This window comes from Chelmon rostratus, chromosome 1 (genome assembly GCF_017976325.1).
Source record: "Chelmon rostratus isolate fCheRos1 chromosome 1, fCheRos1.pri, whole genome shotgun sequence".
Classification (NCBI taxonomy): Eukaryota; Metazoa; Chordata; class Actinopteri; order Chaetodontiformes; family Chaetodontidae; genus Chelmon; species Chelmon rostratus.
In genome coordinates, this window is record NC_055658.1 from 24,093,786 (window position 1) to 24,118,807 (window position 25,022).

The following is a 25,022-nucleotide window of genomic DNA, read 5'->3' on the forward strand; positions in this document are numbered from 1 at the left end:
TCACAGTGCTTTTCAACACATGCCACATTCACCCATTCACACACACACCAATGGCACAGCCATCAGGACCAGTTTTGGGGTTCAGTATTTTGGCCAAGGACACTTTGACATGCAGACTCGAGGAGCCAGAGATCGAACCACCAACCCTCTGATTGGTGGATGACCTACTCTACCTACTTAATCAGAAGTTATGTCATTTGCTGAAATGAAGGGCTTCAAGTTTTCAAAATAGCAACAAAAACACAACAAAATATGCCTCCATTGGATTCTGTTGTAAATGAGCGGTAACCTGTGTACCTATGGGTATATCGGCTTAAAACACAATAAGTCACAGCTTGTAAAATAATAAAAATCCAGCATATTTAATTCATTGTGGCATTTAAAATTTAAGTGCTGCTGTCTTTTTGAGCTGCGCAGCCCTGACAGAAAAGACTCATACTCACATAATCCTGAACACATCATCCAAACATGACCCACCATACAGGGACGTCTGTGCTTTTTTCATGAATGATTCGTCAACAGAAAGTTGGATTTGCTTTTGAATTTTGTGAATTGAAACTTTATTTAAACAAAGCCTTTAAACATTTAGCTCCGAGCCTCAGTGAATGGATGTGCTCACTGAGTTAAAATAATCAATTTTTTTAATGGCATTGAAAGATTTTATAGAAGTTTTCATACCTGCAGAATTGAACATTTATATATTGGAAGGAAGGAAGGAATCTGTTAACTGTACCTAAGAGTCGGTTGGTGTAAATATTATCTTGGAGGCCGAAGGGATAAGATTTTCATCTCATCTGGGGGGCCTCCATGTTCCTTCTACAGTACGGCGTGGTCGTCTCATCGCTTTGGGATCGCGCCCGGTTACTGTCGATCCCACATGGCTTTAAGCCTCAAAAGAACATTAATGTATCACCGGTCCATGTTCCCCTCTGTTAATGAGAATGAAAACAATGATCATGTAATGTTAATGCAGTTAAAGTGACTCCCTCTGTGTCATTATTAAAACATTTTAATTATTAAGTGTCTAATGGTCACTGTTAATTCACTTAGCTTCCTGCGAGTATGACAGGGACTGTACCTCTTGGTTTGTCAGAGAGGTCCCAAAAGCAATTTACTCCTTAGCATGTCTCCTGAAGGTCCGCTCAGTGTCCCGGCCTGTCAAAATTGAACACCTAACTCAGGCTGATACGTATTGACAAATTGGGTTCATATGAATCATTTAGGCTCACCTTTCATTTGTCTTTTCGTCGTAAAGGAAGGACGTTTGGCATCACCTTTTGTCTGCTGTTATTAGTGAAATTTAGATCTTATCACATACAAACAGTTCAGCTTCATCACTGCCCAGGGTGGAGCTGGAGTTGAACCATGTGAGTTATCTCTTTTACATGGCTGGTTGAGCTGGACGGGGCTCAGATTAGAGGCACAGCACCTCCACTTGAGACATTAATACCAGACAGCTGTGACAGATAGAGGCTGAGCCAGGCTTTGGCACCCATAGTCAAGAGGATTCCTTTGTGTGCGTCGAGAGCCAAGCAGATCATTACTTATTTACTTGTTCCATGGCATGCGATAGGCATTGTTGTTTTTGTAAACTAGATTGATGTGATGGGTCGAGTAATAGCTAGACTGTTGCAGATCTAGGTTCTCAACTTACATGTTGGCTGTTTAAAAAAAACAAAAACTTACGTGACACAATTGTCTGCTGAAGACAGTAAAAAAAAAAGTGTTTTTTTTTTTTGACAAGGATAATTTTATTGATTTAATTTCAAGGACCATCAATAACATGTTATTTATTCGCTGTTGTTTCCCAACAGCTCTACATTTACCTCATGATGGTTTTAAAGTAAAATGGAAAGCCTGAAACAGTAAACATGTCTCTACACTGTTTGGATAGACTTTATTCAGAGGAACTCATAGGTTTTACGTTTTGTTTAATTTAAAATAGACTGTTTTTAGGCTGTTCCATTGACGACTCCAGCTTAGAAGAAGCAACCATTAAACAATGGCTTTCTGTTAGTGGAAAGTAAACCTCCCTCCTGCTTCACATTTATTCAAATTACTCTGTTGCATTCAAAATAAGAGCATTATTGTTGTCATACATTTCTGACATTTTCAGTCATTATTTAAAATGTTTAATAGCATGATTGTGTGTAACCAAATGTTTGCATTTGCTTTTACATTTTCTTTTATCTCTTCTGATAGTACAGTAGGACACTGAGACAGTGGAGCCATAATGTTCCCAGACATCACCCACGTAAGCCATTTTTGCCACGGTCGTGTTAAGGATCGCAAGGATCGTAAATATGAAGCAAACACAACAGCAGATAAGAAAGGACTTTTAAATTGGAATATGCAAACTGCAATATTTTCAAATTGTATATATTGTATGTTTGAAGTGTTTTTCTTACGGCTTCCATATTCTGCTTCCTTTCTGCATGAAAAAATATTTTTCTATAATTTTTGTGTATCTGACTTTCGTATTTGAAACATCTCCTCTATCCCTCGTCACTTATGTTGGCCTCAGCCGAGCACAGTCCTGGCTCCCGTAACCATAAATGAGAGAAGAGGTTGTCTTATGCCTCATCAGTGAAATGCACCCACTACACTCTCAAATGAAATAGAAACATCTCTAGCAGAAAAGGGACTATTTGCACATCATGTACAGTCATTTTTTTGGAATTAAGCTACACAATCACTCTGAGGGATGAGTCCTCTGTTTTGGGGCTACAGACAGAATTCTGCTAAAGTAATACTGATAATAATCGTCTGAATAGTACAGCAGTCTTCAAATAGTCCCCCATATGGACTGTGTCAAATAAGGCTGTTATAGTCCTCATCCAGTTCTGCAAACTTAAAACACATGTGCTTAATTGCAGCTGTAATAGTTATTAACAATTAAAACAATCTCTGGATACTTGTAAACATCTGACAAGCAACAAAATGGTACAGCAGTTTATCTTCTGAATTAATGATATGAAGAGAGTAATTAGGGGGGTTGATTCTTCTCACAACACACTTCCAATGACTTGACCAATTAGCAGTTGTTGTGACAGGTCTTCCAATGTTAATAACCTTAAATAATTCAGATTTTTCAAAATCATATGCACATAAGGAGATTATGCTAATGAAATAGTGCTGTTAATTGCAGTATGTAACAATGAGCCTGTGAGAGGAATGCTTTAAAAACTATACGACTGCTTGCCCATTAACAATGTTTTATCCTGCTGCAGCTTTAAATCATCTAACGTGTGTTAACAGGAGTCAGTAAAGTGAAAGCAGGTAAGGAAATACTAACTTTTATTTTTGCTATTTTCATTCAAATGACAACACCTGCATTTGGCAATAACTTCCTCCATATCAAGTTTACAAAAGTGTCTGTAAACATTAAAGTGCAAAGAATTTGCTTGCCATTTAGGGCACATATCTTTTAAAGGTTCATGCTACGAGCACTCCCGTCTAGTTTCATGTGAAGAATCCCGTCACTTACCTTTTCACTCCATCCACACAAGTATACCCTACTAATGTTTTTTCAACAAGTAAAACAAAAATGGTATTCGATCACTTTTGACGTTGCTCCATGGCTTCAAATCAAACAAACAGGTGACAAAAAGGCAAAGGGACAAAAAAAAGAAAATTGGCTGTTTGTGGAGTCGAGCCAGTCTTATGTACCCTGTGGCTGTTTAAACAAAGAACAGCATGACTGATGTTTCGAGCTGATCGTACAAATTAAAAGAAACAAAATAATACGAGAAATGTACTAGAAAACACTCCTGTTGACTGCTTGAAATTCCAAGAACAGAGAACAGTGTCTTGGTTTGCGACACTGTTCAGAATTGAAGTTTTTGTTCAGTATAGGCTTGAATGGCCCCTTGCTGGTTTTAATTCATGTAAAGTTCAGTGCATTTAGGACCTATTCAAAGTGAGAATTCCTGATAAGAAATGTGTCCAAGAACACATTAGACTCCCCCTCTCTGGGATGTTAGAAACTTTGTTGTGCTATATCAGGGCATTTCAGATCTCAAAAAAATCCATCAGGGAGGAACACGGGAGATTGGACTGTATGGCAACGGGCCTAAGAGTTCATGTTGTCGTTTCTACTATTGACTTCTGAACACGACCAGTTAAGGAGCTGGAAGCTAAGGCTCAAGCTTGCTCTCGATTGGCTAACATTGGATTTACACAGCGACAGAAAAATCCCATTTTTGAATCTTATGTGGTGCCTCTCATTAGGTTTGACCTGCCACAAGAGGTCAGATAAATGCCAAACAACGTGGCAGTAAAAAGAGAAAAGACTTCTGTTTCTGTGTAAATGCAGCTTATGTATCAGGCATGTGCCCCAGAGGTGTGTCAGTTGGTCCCAGGAGCCGATACTTCTCGTCCAGGGACGGCTCAGCGGTGCTGCCCTGCAGGTGGATCAGGGGCTTGGTCTGCAACAGCACGCAACCCCGTCCCCGGCCTCGCCTCTCCTCTTGGTTCCTGCGGTTGAAGATGTTAATTCTGTTGTCCAGCTCAGGGCTGGCCTTTTCTGAGCCAGTAGGGCTGGGAAGTTTAAGGTTGACAGGGTCCACTGCCAGGCCCTTTTGAGCAAGACAGGAGTCCTCAGAGAGGGAGGAGAGAAGCTCCTGCACCATCATGCTGGGGTCCCTGCAGGGGTCCTGGCCTGAGAAGGAAGGAGGGCAGCAGCGATGGGAGCTGTAGCTCAGACTCAGGTCCTGAGCCGTGCTGCTGCTGCAGTCTGTCATAGATGAACCCGGGGTGTGGCTGCTCAGGCTGTGCGGGCGGGCCGTTAGGCTGCCGCTAGACCGCGATATGCTGGTTGAGGCGTCGCTTACGGCGGTGCACACCCGCTCCATAGCAAGCATCGGGTTGGACTGGATGGGGTTTGGATTGGTGGGGAGGTGAACATCGATGGCTGCAGTGGTGATGATCCGGGCACTTAAGCCAGAAGCTCCAGGATCTTCAAAGACATTGAATAAATTAAAGAACGTCGGTCAACACAGATAAAACAAAGTACACAAATTGCTTTACGCAAACTTCTGAAATCTGTTGATGACTTATGCTGCTGTCTGTGGGAAAGTCTGAGATATTTACTCCACAGATTTCCTTTGACCCGTTAAGGTTCGGTTAAGTTTTGAGTTCACAGTTAAATACATAAGATTTCCAGCTCTCCAAAAAGAGTTTCGAGTAGCTGCTTTACTTAGTTTTATTGACATATCCACAGAGGAGCATATAATGAAGTCAGTGTCCATAGTCACTTACCACTGCTTGCTTCACTGTAGTATTGGCTGATGTAGTTGTTCATGTCATCACGTACCACTGGATCTGAGTTCAAAACAAATAATTTGTGAAAAAGAAAAATCTAAATGTGTTGCTATTGTGGCTGTAGTGTTGCAGTAACTGTATTCATGTAATTCTCTATACCATGAATCTAAATATTATCCACTCTTAATAAACCTCTGGCTGCATCAGTGTGTGAATGTAATGCATTCCCTGTCAGAAAATCATATTAAATCATTTTGTTCTTCACTACCACTCCATGACATAAGACTAATGCATCCACACAATAAAAGACGTGTTGTTGTATTGTGTTTGCTATTGTTTGGGATGTAATTTTTTTATGATTTAATGTATAAAGAATATGCATAATATGGCAAATATGCATGTTTGGGATTACACACAAAGACACATAACACATCAAATACTGTTTGAACTTACATACATGTTATTATATATACTATGAAAACAGAACCATAAATCGTAATTAGATCACAAGTGACCTGTCAAGTTATGGTTTAATACAGTGCGACTGACTCATACTGTTAATACTCTGTGGTCAGAGGCTGTAATTGGATTTCACACCTTTTTGTCCGTTAGTACTTTGGTTCATTTCAGTGTCAATATTGCAACTGTTTACAACATAATATTGACAGAGATGACTTCTGCCCCAGGCCACTGATGTTTTATTGGCAAGTGGTCAGGAACACGAACTGCTACGCTGTGCATTAGCTGCACCCTAGTGCACCAGAAATAAACTGGGACAAGGACAGGGTGGGGTTGGTTTCAGGCATGAGAGAAATGGGGGGAAATGAGAGAGAGAGTGGGATCTCTTTGTTCGAGCACAGATCCCTCCAGTCTAGCGGGCCACAGCGTGCCTGGTGAATGGCCGTGATCTGCTCTGCTCTTCTATTCGCTTGATTGGCCTTGAGCTCACTGTCCGCTGGCTGAGTGCGAACCCAGAGTACCCTGAGTGCTAGCCCCTGTCCCCTGGGACATGCTGCAGACTCTGATGGGTAATTTCATTTATTTTTCAGTCTAAAATATTAATCCCTGAGCCACCCCTGGAGAGGAAGCATTGCACTCACTAAAACAAGACCGAGACAATCACTCCACAATTAATAACACATGAGTCTAACGAAAAAAGAATGGGCTGTCCAGCACACATAAAAGGCTCTACTCATCTGGCTGTGACAGTCAAGCTACCGGGCTGTCATCTGTCAGTGGAAAAAGAGAGGTGACATCCCGAGGTCCTTTTAGTTCAAATCTAAACTTTCTGATGGATGAAGGGCAGTTCTACACCACAGGTGAGTTGGTGTGAGAGGAAGATTTGCAGTCACTGCAGCTGCTGTTAATACAGATAAACTAACCGCACAGGCAAGCAGATCACAGCTCACACTCCTACGCTGCATTTTGTACAGACGTTGAACTGAAAATGAAACTGTAATTACTTTGGTGATCCTCTGACTTTTTGTCTTGTGCCATGATCGGCTCAAAATTTCTTACACGTCAAGCACTTCATCTTATGACTCAATGCTCGTCAATGAATGACTTTCCCATCAGAATCAGCCGCATTTTGCATTTGGGGCTAATTAGCGAATGTTGGCATGCTAACACTCTCAATTTAGATGGTGAATTTAGTGTAAATTAAGATGGTAAGCAACCTCTTTAACATCAGCATGTTAACATTGTCATTGTGAGCATGTTAGCATTCTGAAGTTAGCGTTTATACTGCTGTAGCAAAGCCTCTCAAAGGCAATAATATGGCTGTAGACTCTTTGAATATGTGGCAAAGCCTTTGTTTAAACAATTTAATACAGTAGAGTCATTTCAAATGTTCTTTCCAACCAAACAAACTTTCTTTGTTGCAGTACTGTGTGCTGTCACTCCAAACCTCTGTCAGCATCTGAGAGGAAACTCCATTGGCTCATTGATTAACGCTGATTGTCACTCGTCATTCTGAAATACTACATGGTTTAGTACTTTAAGGTGGCAAAAACCCTCAATCTCCTGGGTTTTCATATTTGTGGAGGTCAAGAGCTCTTGATAGTTTGATGGCATGCTGCAGGTGAGTGTGAGAGAAGCCCACTGAGACTGTGTGTCCAATATTCAGCAGTACAAATAAACTTGACTTGATTCGAGTTGTCCTGACTTGACTTGAGCCCCGTGGCCTGAGCGTGCATCCCGGTGACCATGTTTCTGTAAAAAGCCCCACATGTTTCTGCTAGAGCCAGATTTCCCACTATGCCCTTGGGGTAATATTGTGGCCGCCATGGAGCCTCCTGGTGCCCTATTGTGGTTTGCAGGTGAAGGGGAACAGATGTTGACAGGAGCCCACTGTCTCCTAACAAGGCCCAATGCACAGAGCACTCTGTACCTGAAATAGCCCAAGTGGTCTGAGCTGGCTAGGCTGGCCTTGCCACGAGGGGGGGTGGTAAGAGAGATAGTTGGGGCATGACAGAAGCTCAGGCAAGCTGACGTAGTGTCAGAGAACATGCTTGTTTTCTCCAGGATTCACCAGATCCTAAAAGCTTTTTTGCCCTCATATTGATCCCAGAGCGCCTGCGGTCAGATGGGTGTTGTGTGCGAGCGTGGAGGGGCTAAGAGGCTGGCCTCGAAGATGCTCCAGGGCTACTGCTCCAGATTACACTGTACACTGCTCTGGCATCCAGTTCACCTGATGTTACACCGTTAGAGACTTTTTGTTCCACATAATTATGTACATACTTTATGCTGCACCTCTCTCCTGGTTTGTCATGCTGCCTTCTCAAGCAAACACTGCACCTGGCATGGTGTGTATTCAAATAAGAGATGTTTTTAATGCCAGATTCTTTTGTCTTTTGCATTCATTTTCAGTTGGTGAAATACTGTTTTACTATTAATTCTAAAATGCTGCATTGACCTCATTTTGGAGCCAAAATTTGTCAGAGGACTAAAAATGTTGGTTTTCTTTTATTATATTCTATGCAGTGCAGCTGTATCGGATGTATGCTTTATTTCACAGTTCTCAAACCTAATCACTTTACATTTAGGTGACTTTAGACTCGAAATACATGATGAGCTTGTCCAGCAACCAACTCATATGATACCAGTGGTCTCACCAGAACAGTTTCTGGACTATACCTGCAGTGGCATGAGGCTCCCTGGGGTTTCTCTGGCCGCCCTCATCGTCAGACTCCCCGGGAGTCAATCCTTCTACAACCTGAAAACTCCTGCCCTGTTTGCCCCATACGTGGTGGATCTGCATGGCTGCTTCACGTTCTGCCGCGAGGTCCAGGTCCTGCTGGGCCAGATGTGCCCTCAGCTGCCTGATCTCAAACTGCAGACGGTCGGTGTGTGAGCATAGCAAAGGAGAGACAAGCAGAAGATTGAGAGTTTGAAGGAACAAATAAAGTTGATAAAAAGAATGAGTGAAGAGGACAGGAAAAAGGATGAGGAAGGCAAGAAATTGGAGAAAGGAGGAAACAAGAAGAGAGGGAAACAGAGTAGAGGATACAAGAAGAGAGGGAACAAGGAAGGACAGAGCATCACCATGCCAGATAAACAGCATAAACAAAGACAAACAAAGCTCCTTAAACTTGTTTAAATCATCTGGGTTGGAATCAATGTTGAGTTTTTCTCCAGACCTCACAGCTCATATTGAAAAACATCAAGATGATTTACTCGTGAACAGTTTTCAGCATCACTCCAAGTGCATTTTCATCTAATTATGTGTTTGGTACTTCGTAAAACTGTAGTCTTCACTGATGAACAACTGTGATGTTTCAATGCTTTGATTTCAGGGTTTTTTGGCCAGAGGCCATTGCAGCAGGAAGCTCTGTAAAGGGAAGTGAATATAAAATAAAGAAAAGTACCCACATTTACAAAAACTACATGCAGGGGGTATGGACTGTATTACTCTTGTGCCAACTGAAACCCGTATTCTTAATATCCCTGCATTCAAATCACATTTTGACTGAGGTCACATTTGTCGGAAAATGTATCACATAAAGTGTCCAAGAAAACAAAGAGGAATTTTTGGAGGGATCCAATCATATAAAACAATTTATTTATTGACCTATTTATTGCATATGTCTGGTCTCAGATCTGAACTTACATGGTCAATTGGGGGTTAATTCTTTATCAATATTTATTGTAGTCTGCAGGTTTCCTGTCTGAGATCATCAGTGTGTGTGCTCTGAGAAATCATGCTGAAACTTGTGAAAGGACTGGACCTGTTTGTAAGGTATTGCTGCCCTCTTCTGGTGGTAGATGAACCTACAGTTTCCTACAAGGCCACAAGCGTAATTTGTCTCTGTGTGGCCTGAATCAGAGCAGTAGTGTTGTAAAACGTTTAGCATGACAAATCTATAGACTGCTGTCTTTTTGCTTACATGGCTAAACTGTGGCTGTAGAAGTTTTGTAGTCGTGTGAACCATCATGCAAGCTGAGGCTGAGGAGGTTGTTGTGTGTTGTGCATGGAGGCCCATATTCTGCTCTTGTGATAATGTAACCCCAGTTTTGAGTGGATGTGGTAAATATTTTTCTCTCATCCGGTTTTCTTACAGGCTAATTTTGTGGACGTGTCTGGGGAACTGCAGCCTGGCCGCCGGGTTAAATCAGAGGTGTTTTGCTACTCACAGCCTGTTCCTGGCAGATCTGAGTGAGGCGCTCCAGCTGCTCCTCTCTCACAGCCTTTGTCTTCTCACACTGCTGGATCTCCAGCTCCATCTCAACTTTGACTTGCAGCACATAAGCTAACATGGAAGAGGAGAGAGACGGGGAGTTTTAAAACAAAGATAATAAGAAATGTTTACATCAATAAACGACATAATTAAATGGTCTGAAAATATTGCCAGATTTGTTAGGAGCCATTGAGACTTAAGGGTCAAACATTTCTTAGGTAAAACAGCTGGTTCAAGTACTTATGGTTAAAGTACATGAAACAAATCAGACCATTTGTCCTTTTTCTCCATATATGTCAGTCATCACATATGCAAACATCATTCATTACTGCTTACTAGTAACCCCACACCTGGGCTGAATGAATTCGGCACGGTGCTGAAAATGTTCCCCAGGGGTCTTGTTTCATGCTGACCTGACGGTCTCACAAAGTCTGAATATATTTTCCGTCCAGATTGACACTGTGAACATCTCATTCCACCTCATCCAAAAAGTCCCTACATGGTCAGCATCCGGGGTTTACAGCATGTGGATAAACTGAAGTCACAGTCCTGGAATCGTCTTCAGGTAGTGTAACGATGGGGGTGTCATTAGGAGACGAGATGGACAGTCTCCACAGGGCTGGAGTTCTCACACCAAGAATTTAAAAAGTGAGAATTTATCTGTCATAGTTTGTCCATTCAGACATTAAAAATTTCTTTTGCAGTTTATTGTTTATAACACAGTTAATTGTTTTTTTTTTTTTTAGTTACTTTAAAGGACTGAACATAATCATCAGATCATTAACCAGAGGCATTTAATGAACTGTCCTCGACACAGAACAGCTAATTTACTCAGAGCACCAGTCTGTAGGATTTAGCAGCATCTAGCAGTGAGGTCGCAGATTGCAACCAACTGAACACACATCATCTCACCCCTCCCTGTCCGACTCTCAAAATAATGCAACAGGCCTCTTCAGAGGCAGAGTGTGGTTTGTCTGGTCTGGGCTACTGTAGAAACATGCCGGTGCAACACAGCAGCCTCGATGGAAGAGGACCTGCTCCCTCTGGAGATAGATAGATAAAGAGCTCATTTTAAGGTACAAAAACAAAAACAATTCATATTTTCAAGTCATTATACACTAATGAAAACATACCGGTGTCTATTATATTGAATTTCTGCCAATAAGGGATCTATTGGCAGAAATAAATCTGACACACTGGCCCTTTAAAACAAAGTAAATTTCCTCTTGGAGCAGTAATCCAGTGAAAATGATTTTAACCAAACTTCTTTAAAAAAAAAAAAAGTGAGAAATGAGACCTAAAGAGATCTACTTGGTCAGCAACAACATTTTGGCACATTGTGCTGCATTCAAATGACACTCTAATGCTACTTTGCGTACCAAAATGAAAGTCTTTTTTGTTGCATAGTCTTGGCAGTCACGTGGTCATCTAAGCTTTATCGTCGTGTTGTCAGATGACACAGTCTGTCACCCTTCAGCGTACAAGCTATGTGTCTCGCTTGACCTTCAGCACTTCCTGCTGAAGTGTTGCCAGCATACTTCGTCAACTCTCATCATCCCTCACCAATATATTTTTTTCACACAAAAGTGCAGCTGATTGGGCATCTATTTATTTATCTTAATTCATTTATTAAATGATTCCTGGTAAAGTATAGGAAGTATCATGCACCAAAATATCAGTGGGGCAGCATCAACCACTTAAATCACGTCCTGATCAATCGGTAACTCCACCTCTTACAATGTGACTCCACATTTTATTTATACATGACACACTTTCTGGGGCAGGATGGGAAGGTGCACCTAAAAAAAGGACGGTGAGAGTAAATTTGGATACCTGTTGTCGTCACAGGTGGCAGGCAGTCAGCGCCTCACACATCTCTGTGATCACATTTGCAAGTCAGCCCCATGATATCACACATACTGTGTATCCTGATGGGGAATGTTGCTATGGGCAACATAAAGAGGTGAGGCATAATCAGTAATTGCACTCGTCCTATTCCAAGACGTCTGTTGTTGGTGTGATGGTGGGTCTGAACTATTACGTGATTCAAACGCTGGCACTGTCAAAACACAAAGAGGAGAATGAAACAGCCTTTCTGGTACTGGGGGCGGGGGCAGAGCAAAGCACACAGCCATCGCCACATGCTCATTGTACCTATTTATAGTCATGTTGGCACACACACACGTTTTCAAAGTGGGGACATCAGAAGGGGTCAGTCCAGTCAGAATTCAAACAGGCATGAAAAGCTCAATCACAGGTTCATTATTTAGCCACAATAATAATTCATTTGTGTTTGTGCATATTGTATCTGCATCAGTGTGTGTGTGTGTGTGTGTGTGTGTGTGTGTGTGTGTGTGTGTGTGTGTGTGCTACAGCATTACAGACAGCTTCTGGCAGCACTCTCCTCTCCTGGAGTCAAGTGTGCCACTGTGCCACTTGCATTACAAACTGCGTCTCATACGGATGTAGGTCTTTGCATGGATCACTCTCTCTGTCTGCCAGCATATAATTTGTACATTTTTCATCATCATTTATTAGTTCACCATTTACTATTATGGCAAACACAGTGGTGAAATGGCTCTGTTGCAAGCACTGCCATTATTACAGCCCCCACAAGTGTTGGTTTCATTGTCTTTATATTTGTCTGTGGGATCTAAAGTTAGATGATGGAAAGGAAGACATTCATCATTTCAGCATTTCTTTTTTTTATTTTAATCACCTTTTTTTCCATGCTTGAGCGGTTGATATTTCCCATCACCCTGCTTATGAATTCTACTTTGTTGCTCTAGTCCTTACAAATTCTGCCGCAGTTCACTTCGCTTTATTTCCACTCCCATCGGACTGACACACACGTTGCCACTATTATACATCAAGATAATTCTGTGAGAGACTCAATCTTTCTTCTACGATAACCAAGCCGGGCCCTCAGCTGTACATTTATTGGTTTGAGTGTGATTGTTTTCCTCTGAGGTGTGTTGCCGCCTGCCTAGCAGGGAAAGTCAATCACTCACAAATATCAAACCCAACAGGTCGAGGTGTGCGGCAGGAAAAATCCCGAGTTCATTCCCTGGAAACCAGCACAGCAGCTGCATGTTAAGAAGCAGGAAACATGCTCCTGCTGAACATGTTTTACGAGAAGCAAATGAATGATGTTGAAAGCTGCATTGTATTAATTCCTTAAATTATGATTCATGTCATTCTGATGTGTCTCCTTTCAGTCAAAACGGACCTTGTATATATAGTACAGTGTAAAAATAATTTAAAAACTTCTGAATAAAATGTATTATTCTTACTTACTTTTTATCTTATTTTTATTCTTATTATCAAGTGGGTTTTGTGATCCTTCTTATTTGACATTAATTTTCTATTTCTGTTTCTATGTTCATTCTACGTCGTTTTTCACGAGAAACACTTGGTGCACATGATATCTTTGTTGTAAAGCACTTTGAGCTTAAAGTTTATTATTATTATTATTATTGTTATTATTTCCCAAAAATATTGCTTTACGGGGAAACAACCCTGTACTCGCCCACCGTCTCACTGCAGCTGATCCGGTATGCAGTCAGAGGCCTGTGGTGAGGGTGACCTCCGAACAGATATCGAACCAGTCCGCATTAGCATAGGGGGGGGGGGGCAACCACTATATTCATTATGGCCTCTCTGAATCTACTTAACCAGGCCCTTACAATCAATACAAGTTAGAGTAGCAGAGTGGCAGCAATTTACCATGAGGGATGATCAATTGCTATATTGCTCTGAATAGTAAATAATTTGTATAATCATGGAGGGAATGGGGTCATTTAGCTCTTCAAGGTAAGCTGAGTTTTATGCATCTGTATAGTACTTTTGAGTTAAGACAGACTGGGTGTTTCATTGAGTTGCTCCACGAAATAAATTGGTGGAGGCTTAATAAGACAGCTTTGATGGACAGGAGGTTTTTTGCCTGCCTCACCATCAATGATCCTCTTGACCCTCCAGATGCGTAAAGTGATGATGAGACTGATGGCATCCCAGGGGCTGCTGGGCCCGTTGGCCACCGTAGAGGCCACCATGGGGGCCAAGGACAGCACGATGACAGCTCCATCAAACACCTGAAGGGGTCATACAAACAAACAGGTATAAAATTCTGTAAATTCTCTAAAAATACTGTATATGCAAATGTTGTTGTGTAACATAGGCCCCTGCCAGTAACCCCGGGCCAACCCTCCAGCCCTGACCGCGTAGGCTGGGCTTACATGGGAAGTTTATTCACATATGCACACAGTAGGTTGCTTTGAAGGAATAGTGGGAAATGTCTAATTCACTTATTTACTTTGTTGCAGAGTTAGATGAGAAGATTGATAGCACTCAAATGTCTCTGCAGTAAATATGAGGCTACTGATGGCGGATTTTGTTACCTCTGGACAGAGCCAAAAGTCTTAATGCTAAGCTAAGTTAAGCTAAGGTACTGTGCTGTATCTTAATATTTCCAGCACATGTGGTATCAATCTTCTCATCTTACGCTCAGCAAGAAAGTGAATAAGTTCATTTCCAAAAATGCTGTTAAGTGTAAACTCTGGGGGATAAAGAAAATTTAGAGGCACAATATAGTTGTGTGGCCAAATTGGAAGTAATATCTGACACTGACAAAAATTGAGTGATCTGCCAGTAAAACACACAACATGAGCACTAACCTCAACTTTGTTCTCTATGTAGTCCCAGATCCCGAGCACTACGATTCTGAAGACAGTCTGAGACAGACAGAGAGATAAATGAAAGCATTAAAATAGATAGGTGAGGGAGTATACATATAAAAAGCTCTTGTGATATTCTTGGTCTTTTGAGTTGTCATCACATCCAACAAGCTTTGTCAAGATGTGTGAACATAGACCAAAAACTGAGAAGAGGCCTTAGTGGTCCCGTTTTCTTCCTCAAATACCTTTTTTTTCCCCAAATAGAATAATAACTATGCTAAAATATGTGTAGCTAGACCCCTTAAAATAGCCCCAAATGAAAAGAATAGCTGTATTTGACAAGTAAATTATGTTGCATTAGAAAATAGTAAATACATGCACACATACAGAATGATCACTGATGTGCCTTTGATACATCACAGAAGAAGTTGGAAGACAGTCCCTTTAAAGCACTTATATCGAGCTCTTTGATAACGCTTTAATACATCCGTGGCTAATCGGTTCCCTGATCTTTGACCTACAAAAGGTCAACACAACACTTGCAATTCGATCACCTATCAAATTCTACATTGTGCTAAATGCTGTGGGTTGTGTGGGACCCTTTGTTGAGCAGGGCCATTGATTTGAACTCCATTTAGCTGGGGGTGTCATGTACGAGCAGTCCAGCTAATCCATCATCTGGAGTGCATGTTGAACAACAGTGCTGGTGTCAAGTGAGAAGCGCGGGGACTCCACCCATATGTTAGAATCCTGTTTTCTGATTGGTGCGGAGGGACCGGCTGGTGGTATGCAACATATATGTAACACCATTCCCAGACGACTGTTCTTCTGTGATGTCAGTGGGCGAGGTGTTTGGATGGATCGTATCACTGTAACCTCATCCCCACTGCTCATTAAGCTCAGCTTTAATTATTGCTCCTGCTGGCTCACTGGTAATTAATGTTTGGTTTAGGGCATTGGGGCTGAGGCTGTCAGGGTAATTGGTTTGCACTGGATGGGAGGCCTGTGGGCCAAATTCTCCCCTCTCCATTTTGTTTTTCACCACTCCACAGCGATGATTAGACATTATTTTATTAAACAATGGCTCAAATTTTATTAAGACTAATTACAATTATGGTTCAAACAAAAGACATTTTACTGGCCATCCAGCCTCAAGGTAGCATTTCTGAAGCTAAAGCTAAATCCTGACTAGACAATGATGGAAATTACATGGCAGCCACGCTCTCCGGTTCCCTTAGGCCTGTACCTGGTTTGAGTTGCTGTAGATAGGATATAATCTACAATTAAAGAAAGTTTAGTTTGGTTTAATTTAATTATGAGAACTCCTGTGGCCATATAACATCATACAACCTGTACACAAGACCAAGAACAGGGAGGCAGGAGAATAACAGAACGAGAGCAGTGAAGATTTTTATCAGTGGTGGTACCAAGAATAAGGTTTTATATGAACAACAAAGACACGTCTCACCTCTGAGAAGAAGAGTGACAGGATAATAAGGCTGATCCAGTGGATAATGCTGGCGAATTGGAAAGCATTGGAAACTGTTGAGAGAAGAGACGATGCAAATTTAACCAAGAGCAGCACACAAGGAACGATACAAGAAAACAAGATCTAAGAGGTGAGCCGGCAAACATGAATTCAAGTTAAGACATTTTAAAAATGATAATTATTGTCTAAATTCCTTTATACGCTGATTTCAAGAAGGTCTAGCACAAAGAAAAAACCTTTTTTCTCATTTCCTGCCTGAACTTTCACCTATATCACCCCTCTCCTTGACAGTCTGTCCATCAGCATTTTTCCATCCATTAATCCCCAGCACCAGCCTGTATCTACCCCTGTCCTACACCACTAATCTCTCTGTGCGCTCTCTCACTCACTACCGCCTTATTGTCCACTCCTCTATTTGTCTTGGGGGACTGGCAGGAGACAGAGCACTAGATTACAACAGATCTGAGGTGACTAGAGTCCTGCAGTCCCCGCAGCGAGACTCAGGTATCATCAGAGCTGGATGCTGGCCAGTAATCGATGGGGACGTGTGCCTGCTGCCATTGACGAGAGACTTGGTTCATTATCACCTTTCTCCATCACTCGCCATCACGACCATTTAGCATCCACCACCACCAGCTCCTCTGAGATTGGCAAGACTGCGCACGCAACGGTGATGGAAAGACTGGACACGCAATGCATGTACATGACTGTTTAACATAAACGAGGATTTCCACAACATTTACAAGTAATTTATCTTCCGACATGAATCTTTGCAACTATTCTGTGTACTGTAGTGAAAAACAATGAGGGACAAAAGTCACACTTAGTTAAATTAGTTAAGGGCTTAATTGTAAAGTCTACAGTATGTTACTGTCACAGTATTCCCTGAATGCATTATTATACAGTCATTGGATTTAGGGTCCTTTATTACTCATTTACTATATTATTAGATTAATACTGATACTGATGCAAGAATGTGTAAGTAGCATTTACAGCTGTAGTTGGTCGAGGTGATGCTAGTTTATCTACTTTATACAGTTAGGTAAACCTGGGGGTGCCCCCACCCATTGGGTCACTAGATAAATCTGAGGGGCATTATATCATGAAAGAAGAAAAAGCTAAATTTTGCTGCAAAGTTCTGTAAACGTTTTTTTTTTTTTTTTTACTTTGAACTAATCTTAGTTTTTTTTTAAAGATGTGTTATTTTTATCTCCGTTTTACTGAAATGATCCGATGAATTTAGAGAGGAAATACCTGGTGGTGCTGCTAACAACCCATAGACATCTGAAATGTGACAAGGGGTCGAGCTGGACACTACTTTTTGTACAAGGTCACAAGCCAAAAAGGTTGGAAACAGCGGCGTTAATATTTTACAATATATTGCACTTCATAAGGTCATCAAATTTGTAGTTTTTCATGTTACATCATAATCTGAAAAGTAACTAGTAACTATACTTGTATAATAAATGCAGTGGACTAAGCGCAATATTTTTTATTAAGTAGAAAGTGCTTCAAAACTGTATTTAAGTACAGTACTGTCCTGTCTCGTCGTGTCTGTTGATGTGTCTGATCACAGTGTCATGTCTTGTCATGCATTTCCTGTTGTATTGTGAAACCCTAACTCTCCTCTCGTTTCAGACCCTTGACTTCCTGGTGTCCTTCCCGCCTGTCTGATTGTCTACCCTGCCCTAATTGTCTGTCTTGAACGTTATATGTGCCTTTTGTGATCGCTAATCACAGTCATAGCTAAACCCAGAGTCTTGTCTTGTCTTGTCCTTTTTGTATTTTGAACCTCAACGCCTTTTGTTATTTGCCTTTTTTCCTTATTGCCCTTCTGCCTTAGTTGCCTTTTTGCCTAAGCGCCTTTTGTTGCCTGCTTTTTGAAAGAACTATTTTTGTCAATAAACCAGCCTGTTGAGCTCGCCTTCTGTTTCGTGTGTTCTGCCTGTGAGTCCTGACGCCCTGAAAGCCCTACAGGCTTCACAAGCACTTATTAAATGTATATAGTTACTCTCAGGGTTGGCACAAGTTGATGTAGAAAGCTGCACACAGAGAGCAACAAAATTTTAAGTCAGGACCTTTTTACTGTGACATGCTCCCCCTTATATCTCATTAATGCGAGGTATTTCTATACTTGAGTCTTTATCATGGGTTTAAGAACATATCAGTGAAGATGTACAGCAAATTCCCTGAATCTGACCCTGTCGGCAGGGAGGTCACAGTGCAGGAACAGCACAGGAAGGATGCAATGGGTGGATGCTCAAGGACACCACAGCATTTAACTCCCCACTGCTCCGGTGGAGCTGCTGGTTTTGTGCTGCACCAGATGCCTCCCAGGTGTTTTACGAACGTCACGCAGTGTATTGCCGGACAAGAATATGCATGCTCAGCAAACCTCCCCCTTAAAATAGGAGAAATAAACAAATAAGCAGCCATGCGCACTATTTACATTGTAAGAGTTTGGTGTCTATGAGCAGCTCCAAAGACAGGAAGAGCACCACCAGGATGACACAGGCCACCAGGATACAGTTGAAGCCAGCGCTGAGCAGACAGACCTGCCACAGGGCCACTCGACGGCCACAGCAGGGCTTCAGCCAGTTGGACCTGAAGAGAGTGAACACAAAAAATGAGGTAGGTTTTTTTTAAAGAAGTAAATTGTATATTTCTGCATTATTCTGTTGTATTTTTACACTACACAATACACAAAAGAGATAATAACTGATCTTTGACAGTGGAATTATTTGAGGTCAGTGTATTGCCTTTCAACAAAGACCTAAAAAAATGTAAGCTTGCATTGAAACCCAGGCTGACCCCAGTGCTGAACAATGATCAGGGGGTTCAGCTTCATATTTGAACTCCCTGACATGGCCAACAGAGGGCGGTAGTTTACACTTATGAAAGGTGACGTCTGTTTAATCACAGCAAAGTTTGGTGGCGATGGCCAGAGCAAAGGGAAAGGAAGTGTGGTCAGAGACAGCATTGACAGAGAAAGGGACAGTGAAGCTCTGTGAACTAGTGACTCGACCATCAGCCGTAGGTGTGACTGGAATATTGATGGACTCCTTTTTGCATGGCGATGAAGGGAGTCACTGTAGGGGATGCTGCTTAGGAGGAAGCATGTCAGAGGAATCCATAGCCTGAGAGGCAAGTCAGAGAGGTATAAACAGAAATCCATCAGAAATTCACATCTACATATCATTTGTAGAGTTGTTCGTTTACCTACTAAATAAGTCTTTTCAATGAAACATCACACTCACAATCTCCTCTCTGACGTGCCTTTATCTCAGATAATTTGCTCCAGAGAAAAAAAAGTAGGTGAACATTTAAAAAAAAAAAAAAAAAACTAAAGCATGATTTTGCCAGGTACTGTAAGAATCCAGCATTTAGGCCATTAAAGTGTCTGGCAAGATGACTCAATGCTATTTTGAAATAGTGGCTAGTCTTACAGACCAGCTACTACAAGGGCTGACAGTAGGAGATGAGAGAAACAATGCCTCTCACCAGCTCTCCAGCTGGAGTGGAAAGTTGGCTCGGCCCACTACCTTTCCCTTCTCCCCATGCACTGGCATGGAGGAGACAGACATTGGCAGAGCATTTCTCTCCTCTGATCATGTCTTCATTCCTTGGCGTGGTGCTAATATGAGCTGCAACGGTGGCAAAATGGCTCTGTTTTCACTGTGGCTTCAAAACTGATTATGCTGCGCTCATTACGGAAGAATTTTATCTGTTTTAATAGCAGTTACAGCCTATTTAACCACATCAGTTTCTCACTTAAAAACTGGTGGATGAAGACGTGTGCTGTCTTTGAAATGGATTTTGTAAGAGCTGTATTTGAATGAGATGACGCAAATTAAGCATCTGCCATTAACTCGAAGAGCACAGGGATGAAACAAATTAAGCCGTAACAGAAGTCCTGCTTTTACCTTTGTGTTTGCTGTGTAACTAACTTTAGAAAATCAGGCTCTACAATGACAGATTATACGCTGTTTTGATGAAAGGAGTTGGGGGGGGATTTCTTGGCTGACTCCCAGCATAAGCACATGACTACAAAACAGATCCAGAGCATTTACTGCGGTTGATTCAACGCAGTTGCGAAACACCCCCCATGGGGAGAGGGGTTTTTCACGTGTCACCTCCTCATCTCTGACATATTAACGTGTACGCAGTCAGTGGAAGAGGCCACACATGTGTCTTTTTTTGCTTCACGCGTATCACTCTTTGGCTATCGGGTCAAGGAGAACTGTTTTTGAATTCTCACACAACCTCCACAACAGATCAACAGTCACAGCTGAATCTACCTTAACTGAATGATGGACAAAACTAATGAAAATCAGAAGAAAGTGAAAACATATCATCATGACATTCTGCTGCAGCTAAGCACAATCTTATCACTTCAGATCTTGTTCGAAAGAAAACAGTATGACCACCAAATACACAGTTTTCATGTTAGGCGTAGATTGATGATGAAGGATTGTTGGGCTGCCATAGCCTGTTTCTGAAGACGCAGGACACCACTGAGGAACAAAGTGCAGTTGAGCAAAATGAACACATTTTTCTGAAATTCTCCTCGCGATTCTCTCCCAGTGAAACACATTTATGCAGCGATAAGGGAAATGTTCTCAGCAGCTGTTGAGTTGATCACTGCGCCCACCCGTTGGTGTTTCGGAGGAAAGTATTCGTTCAAACGCTGGCACGGGCAGAGCCACAAGCCTGTAAACAATGCACAGCTAATCTAATAAAGGCGTCATCATGCTGATAGCAATCATCTTCTTGGCTTTGGGTGGGGTGGCACAAATGCGCGAGCTCCAGATGGTGTCGAATCTGCTCCTCCAGAGTGTCGGCGAGACTCTGTGGATGCCAGGTATCGTGTCGTCCTGAGAGCCAGCCGACAAGCCAACCTATTTACTGTATGTACATATCACTCTATGGATATATATATATTTATATCAATAAAAATTAATATGATATACTATGTACACTGTGGGTCTGGGACACGATTGAAAAGTGACAAACTGATGACATGTTCTTGGACATTAACTAGTAAAAAAAATAGCAGATGCATATTTTGTAAAATTTGGCATGAATTTGCATCATCGTCTGACGTGGTGAACAGGATTAGCTGGAGAAATTTTGGACATGTTCTTGAGCTTTGATGGTTTGTGCAGTTCTACGGAGTAAACTCTGGATCGGACACCTCTGGCGCATAAAACAAACAACTTTGCCAACCAAGCCCAACTTTAGAGATCCCGAAATGACACAAGAGCAACGACCAACCACCCACAACTACAGTCCTTTTAAATCACTGTCCGGTCACATATTGTCAATATTCATTTCAACAATACATCAGCAGCAGCAGTTTATTTCTCATGCATGCCAGTCACACCCCACAGCACACGCTATCAAACATTAAGGAACTAGAAAATCAAGAAAACGTACCCAGCTGATGAGATGTGAGGCGTTTGCTAAAAATCTTTCTTTCAATCAAATTAAAACTGGCAATGAGAAATTGATAAAATAACCATTGCAGGTGTATTAAGAACAAGAAGGAAACAAGAAACGTAACTCATTGTTTCTTTATTTAAACATGAACTGAGTGAATGGTCTCCTTCAGCTATGCATTGCTTTCCATTCAAATATTCACTAACTGCTGCTGCTGAATTGAATTTGGTGCCTTGCTGAAGGCCACCTTGACAGTAGTTTAAGGTGAGGAGAGTTACTCATTCACCCTCTCCACCCACATTTTACATGAGACTCTGGGGACTGGCACCAGTCAACCCCCAGTAATAACCTTCTCTAACCTTTATGGATTTGTGGCTACCTCCAGCAGCACACAGCAGTACAGCAGAGTCTTATTTAAGCAAAACCTTTTCATCAGGTCTGATTGTGTGAACATAATAAATGGGATATTCAATGCTGAGAGAACATTTTCTAAAAATGTCTCACCAACAATGGTGTTTCCTTGTTGAGTCATGTTAGTGCGTGTGACACTGCAGGCAGTTTGGGAATATGTTTTATTTTCATTCTACGCTGAAAAAAAAGAAAAGAAAAAAGAAAATCCGTGCATTTGAGTCATCCAAACATTTCACTGGTTCAAACAACCTCCATTTCCAGAGGTTATGGTTTAGCAAACTTCCACCATATGATTAGATAGTCCATCAAAGTGCATCTTATATCAAATGATTTCATGCTTCATTCAACTGCTGCAGGGAAGTGAAAATAAGAAAAAAATTACCAGAACAATAAAACTCCATGAGTGGGAGTAAAAGTGGTAAAAGTGAAAGACTCTTCTCATAAACTTTAGAGCGGCACAGTCTCCTCAGGCTTTAATGGCATAGTGCCGCCAATCACAATGAATACTACTGAATGCAATACTTCAACAAAGTCCACTTTTGGGGTAATTTTACTATTTCCATCCACCCCAAAAAAACGGGACAATAGCCAGGATTTTAGGTACGTAAGGATCTTAAGTCAGAGTTCCTTAATTTACCATGTGTTCATAGTAAATTAAGATAATGGGCCACTGACTATAGCTTCATATTTAGCAAACAGACATAAGAGTAGTATTGAACTTCCCATCTAAGTGTCGGCAAGAAGGTGAAAGTTTTTTTCCCCAAATGTCAAAATATTCCTTTAAAATCTCTGGTGTAGAAGGTGTGTTTCCTTGCTACTGACTGGGGCTTAATGCAACAAACATCCAGTAAAAAGATTAATCTCGCCACACAACATGTCCTTAAAGTCCACACAAACTTGAAGAAGGAATTCATGAGTTTGTCTGTCTTTATGTAGCAAGGGAAAACAGTTCGCCCAGAAATGGTCCATTTACGCGCAGCATCCAGCGCCTTGCTTGTTCATAATGCACGGAAAGGCAGCATCCCAGCCAAGATCAAATCTATACCTGAGGATATTAAAATGAGTCAACAAGGCAATAAACCTGTAAATTACTCTTTGCCCAGTATTGATAACATGCACCATCTTTTTTACAGGCTAACCCCACCACACGGCAATGCATCACACACACTCACACACACACACATGCAGATGAGCGAGGGATGTGAGTTCAAGGCAGTGTGAAGTCTCAGCTTTGATACGTTAGACAAATGGGCTAAATTCAGTGAATGCGTGTGTCCTTACTTCATGTCATGCCAAAACTAGCCCAGCCCAGAGGGGACGCAGTCAGACGCTACTGGTGACACATGCAGTATATTAATGAGTCTTATTAAAGCAACAGAACAGTAGCAAATGTTGTTTCTCTGACCCACTCAGCCCTGACGGCCTGACAGAACCACCTGGCCCGAGTCACTAGTAGACAAGCGCATACAGTGGACAAGGTCACCCCTCAAACTGCTTGCTTTCAAACTCACTTTGGCGGCGTGGATTTTTGCAACCTAATATTGATTTGCAAAATTACGCCAATCAAGTCATATTGTAATTTTAGTCAAACTGAAAGGCTTTGTGGACTCAAACATGGAGCATAAAAGGTCTTTCTTCATTTGCTCCCTTTGCATTTCCGTCTTTATCTCTGCTGCTTTCCCTCCCTGTCCACTCCTCCTTCCTCTCCGTCCTCTCTGCTGCGGGGTGTGTTGGGCAGGTTGATATAGCTGTCAGTGTCTCCCACTGTTGGTGAGATTGAGTGAAGCTGGACAGGGAAACAGAGGAGGGAGATTAAATCAGGGAAGGTAATCGATACCAGCATGTTGAGTGAGCCACCAAACACTGGGACTGTCAGACTCGCAGCACCTGATGGTCTCATCAGATAAAGTACTCCACCACAGTGGAGGTGGTTATATTGCTTAAACATTCATTCATCCTTACTCCAATAGACCACAGTCGAGAATAAGTCCTTTTAACTTGAATAGTGAGTTCAATTTGAAGCTTTCTTCATTGGAAAATATGCATGTATTATCACTACTTCTCACAACTTTTCTACTCTGCCTTTTATTTGTGCCATATTTGTGTATTATCAGTAACTTCAAGGAAATTGAGAAATGAGATCAGTACTTTTATTAAGCTCTGGAGGGAGCAAAAGTTGCTAATTTGATCTAAATGATATTTTTAAACTTCCACTATCTCAAGAGTTGTGCAAGTCGGCCCCCTTTTAGATCCTGAAGTCCTCTATTCCTAATCAATTTTTCAAACTGTGATGTACAGTAAAAAAAGGTGTATATAAAGTCAGTATTACAGCATTTGCAAAGGGTGTATCACTGCTGCACACTGCATACGTTATTAAAATTTGAAAACCACTTATGCATGGGCTCAGCAGTCAAAATTTGTTTAATCTCTGTTTAGTCCGTAGACAAAAAAGAACATATCCAATTTCTTACAAACTGACCTTCAATCCAGCGTAGCGCCTGTTTTCATTTTAAATTTACTCAAATTTATACTCAAAACTCACGGGTTTTTCTTTGACTTGCTTTATTATCGGCTAATCACTAGAGGTGCTTTGAAAGTGGTGATGACAACTATTCTTGGGATGAGAGGTGCGACTGCAGAAGTTCAGTGAGATCATCGCAGTACTTTTTTTGTATTGCTCGGCAAGAAATGTGATTTCATTGGCTGAATCCACACCCATGCTGAGAGAAACAGAGAAAGAGAGGGATAAAACACCATGTGTTCAGTCAAGATAATTCAGTTTAGCATTTAGTTTAGTTTAGTTTAGAGAGTCTACAGCCATACCAGCAGCTCTGTGAGCCTGCACATTGATGGTATCTCAGCAATGCTAGCTAGCTGATGTTTAGCACGTAGGCCAATGCTTACCAAATTTTGCTAATTAGCACTAAAGACAAAGCTGAGGCTGATGTGATGGTCAGTTTTGCAGGTTCACTAAAGTAGACCATGAATGTGTGCAGGTTTTATGCCAATCAACTCAATAGTTATCTAAAGGTCTGGTGGATCAACAGAATCCCGGTTCGCATTAACACATTT

The 25,022-nt window shown here is 41.5% G+C and overlaps 1 protein-coding gene across 1 annotated transcript in view; it reads right to left on the reverse strand.

Annotated features, from left to right (window-relative positions):
- Positions 1–4,316: 4,316 nt before the first annotated feature.
- The window catches only part of LOC121608766 (transmembrane protein 266-like), a 34,977-nt gene continuing 14,271 nt past the window's right edge, over positions 4,317–25,022 (reverse strand). Inside the window, exons 4-11 of the mRNA XM_041940113.1 lie at positions 18,550–18,704; positions 16,080–16,153; positions 14,612–14,668; positions 13,891–14,029; positions 9,895–10,010; positions 8,398–8,593; positions 5,260–5,322; positions 4,317–4,957 (exon numbers count right to left, since the gene is read on the reverse strand). Of these exons, the coding sequence (XP_041796047.1) occupies positions 4,317–4,957; positions 5,260–5,322; positions 8,398–8,593; positions 9,895–10,010; positions 13,891–14,029; positions 14,612–14,668; positions 16,080–16,153; positions 18,550–18,704 (1,441 nt within the window). The remainder of the gene's footprint in view (positions 4,958–5,259; positions 5,323–8,397; positions 8,594–9,894; positions 10,011–13,890; positions 14,030–14,611; positions 14,669–16,079; positions 16,154–18,549; positions 18,705–25,022) is intronic.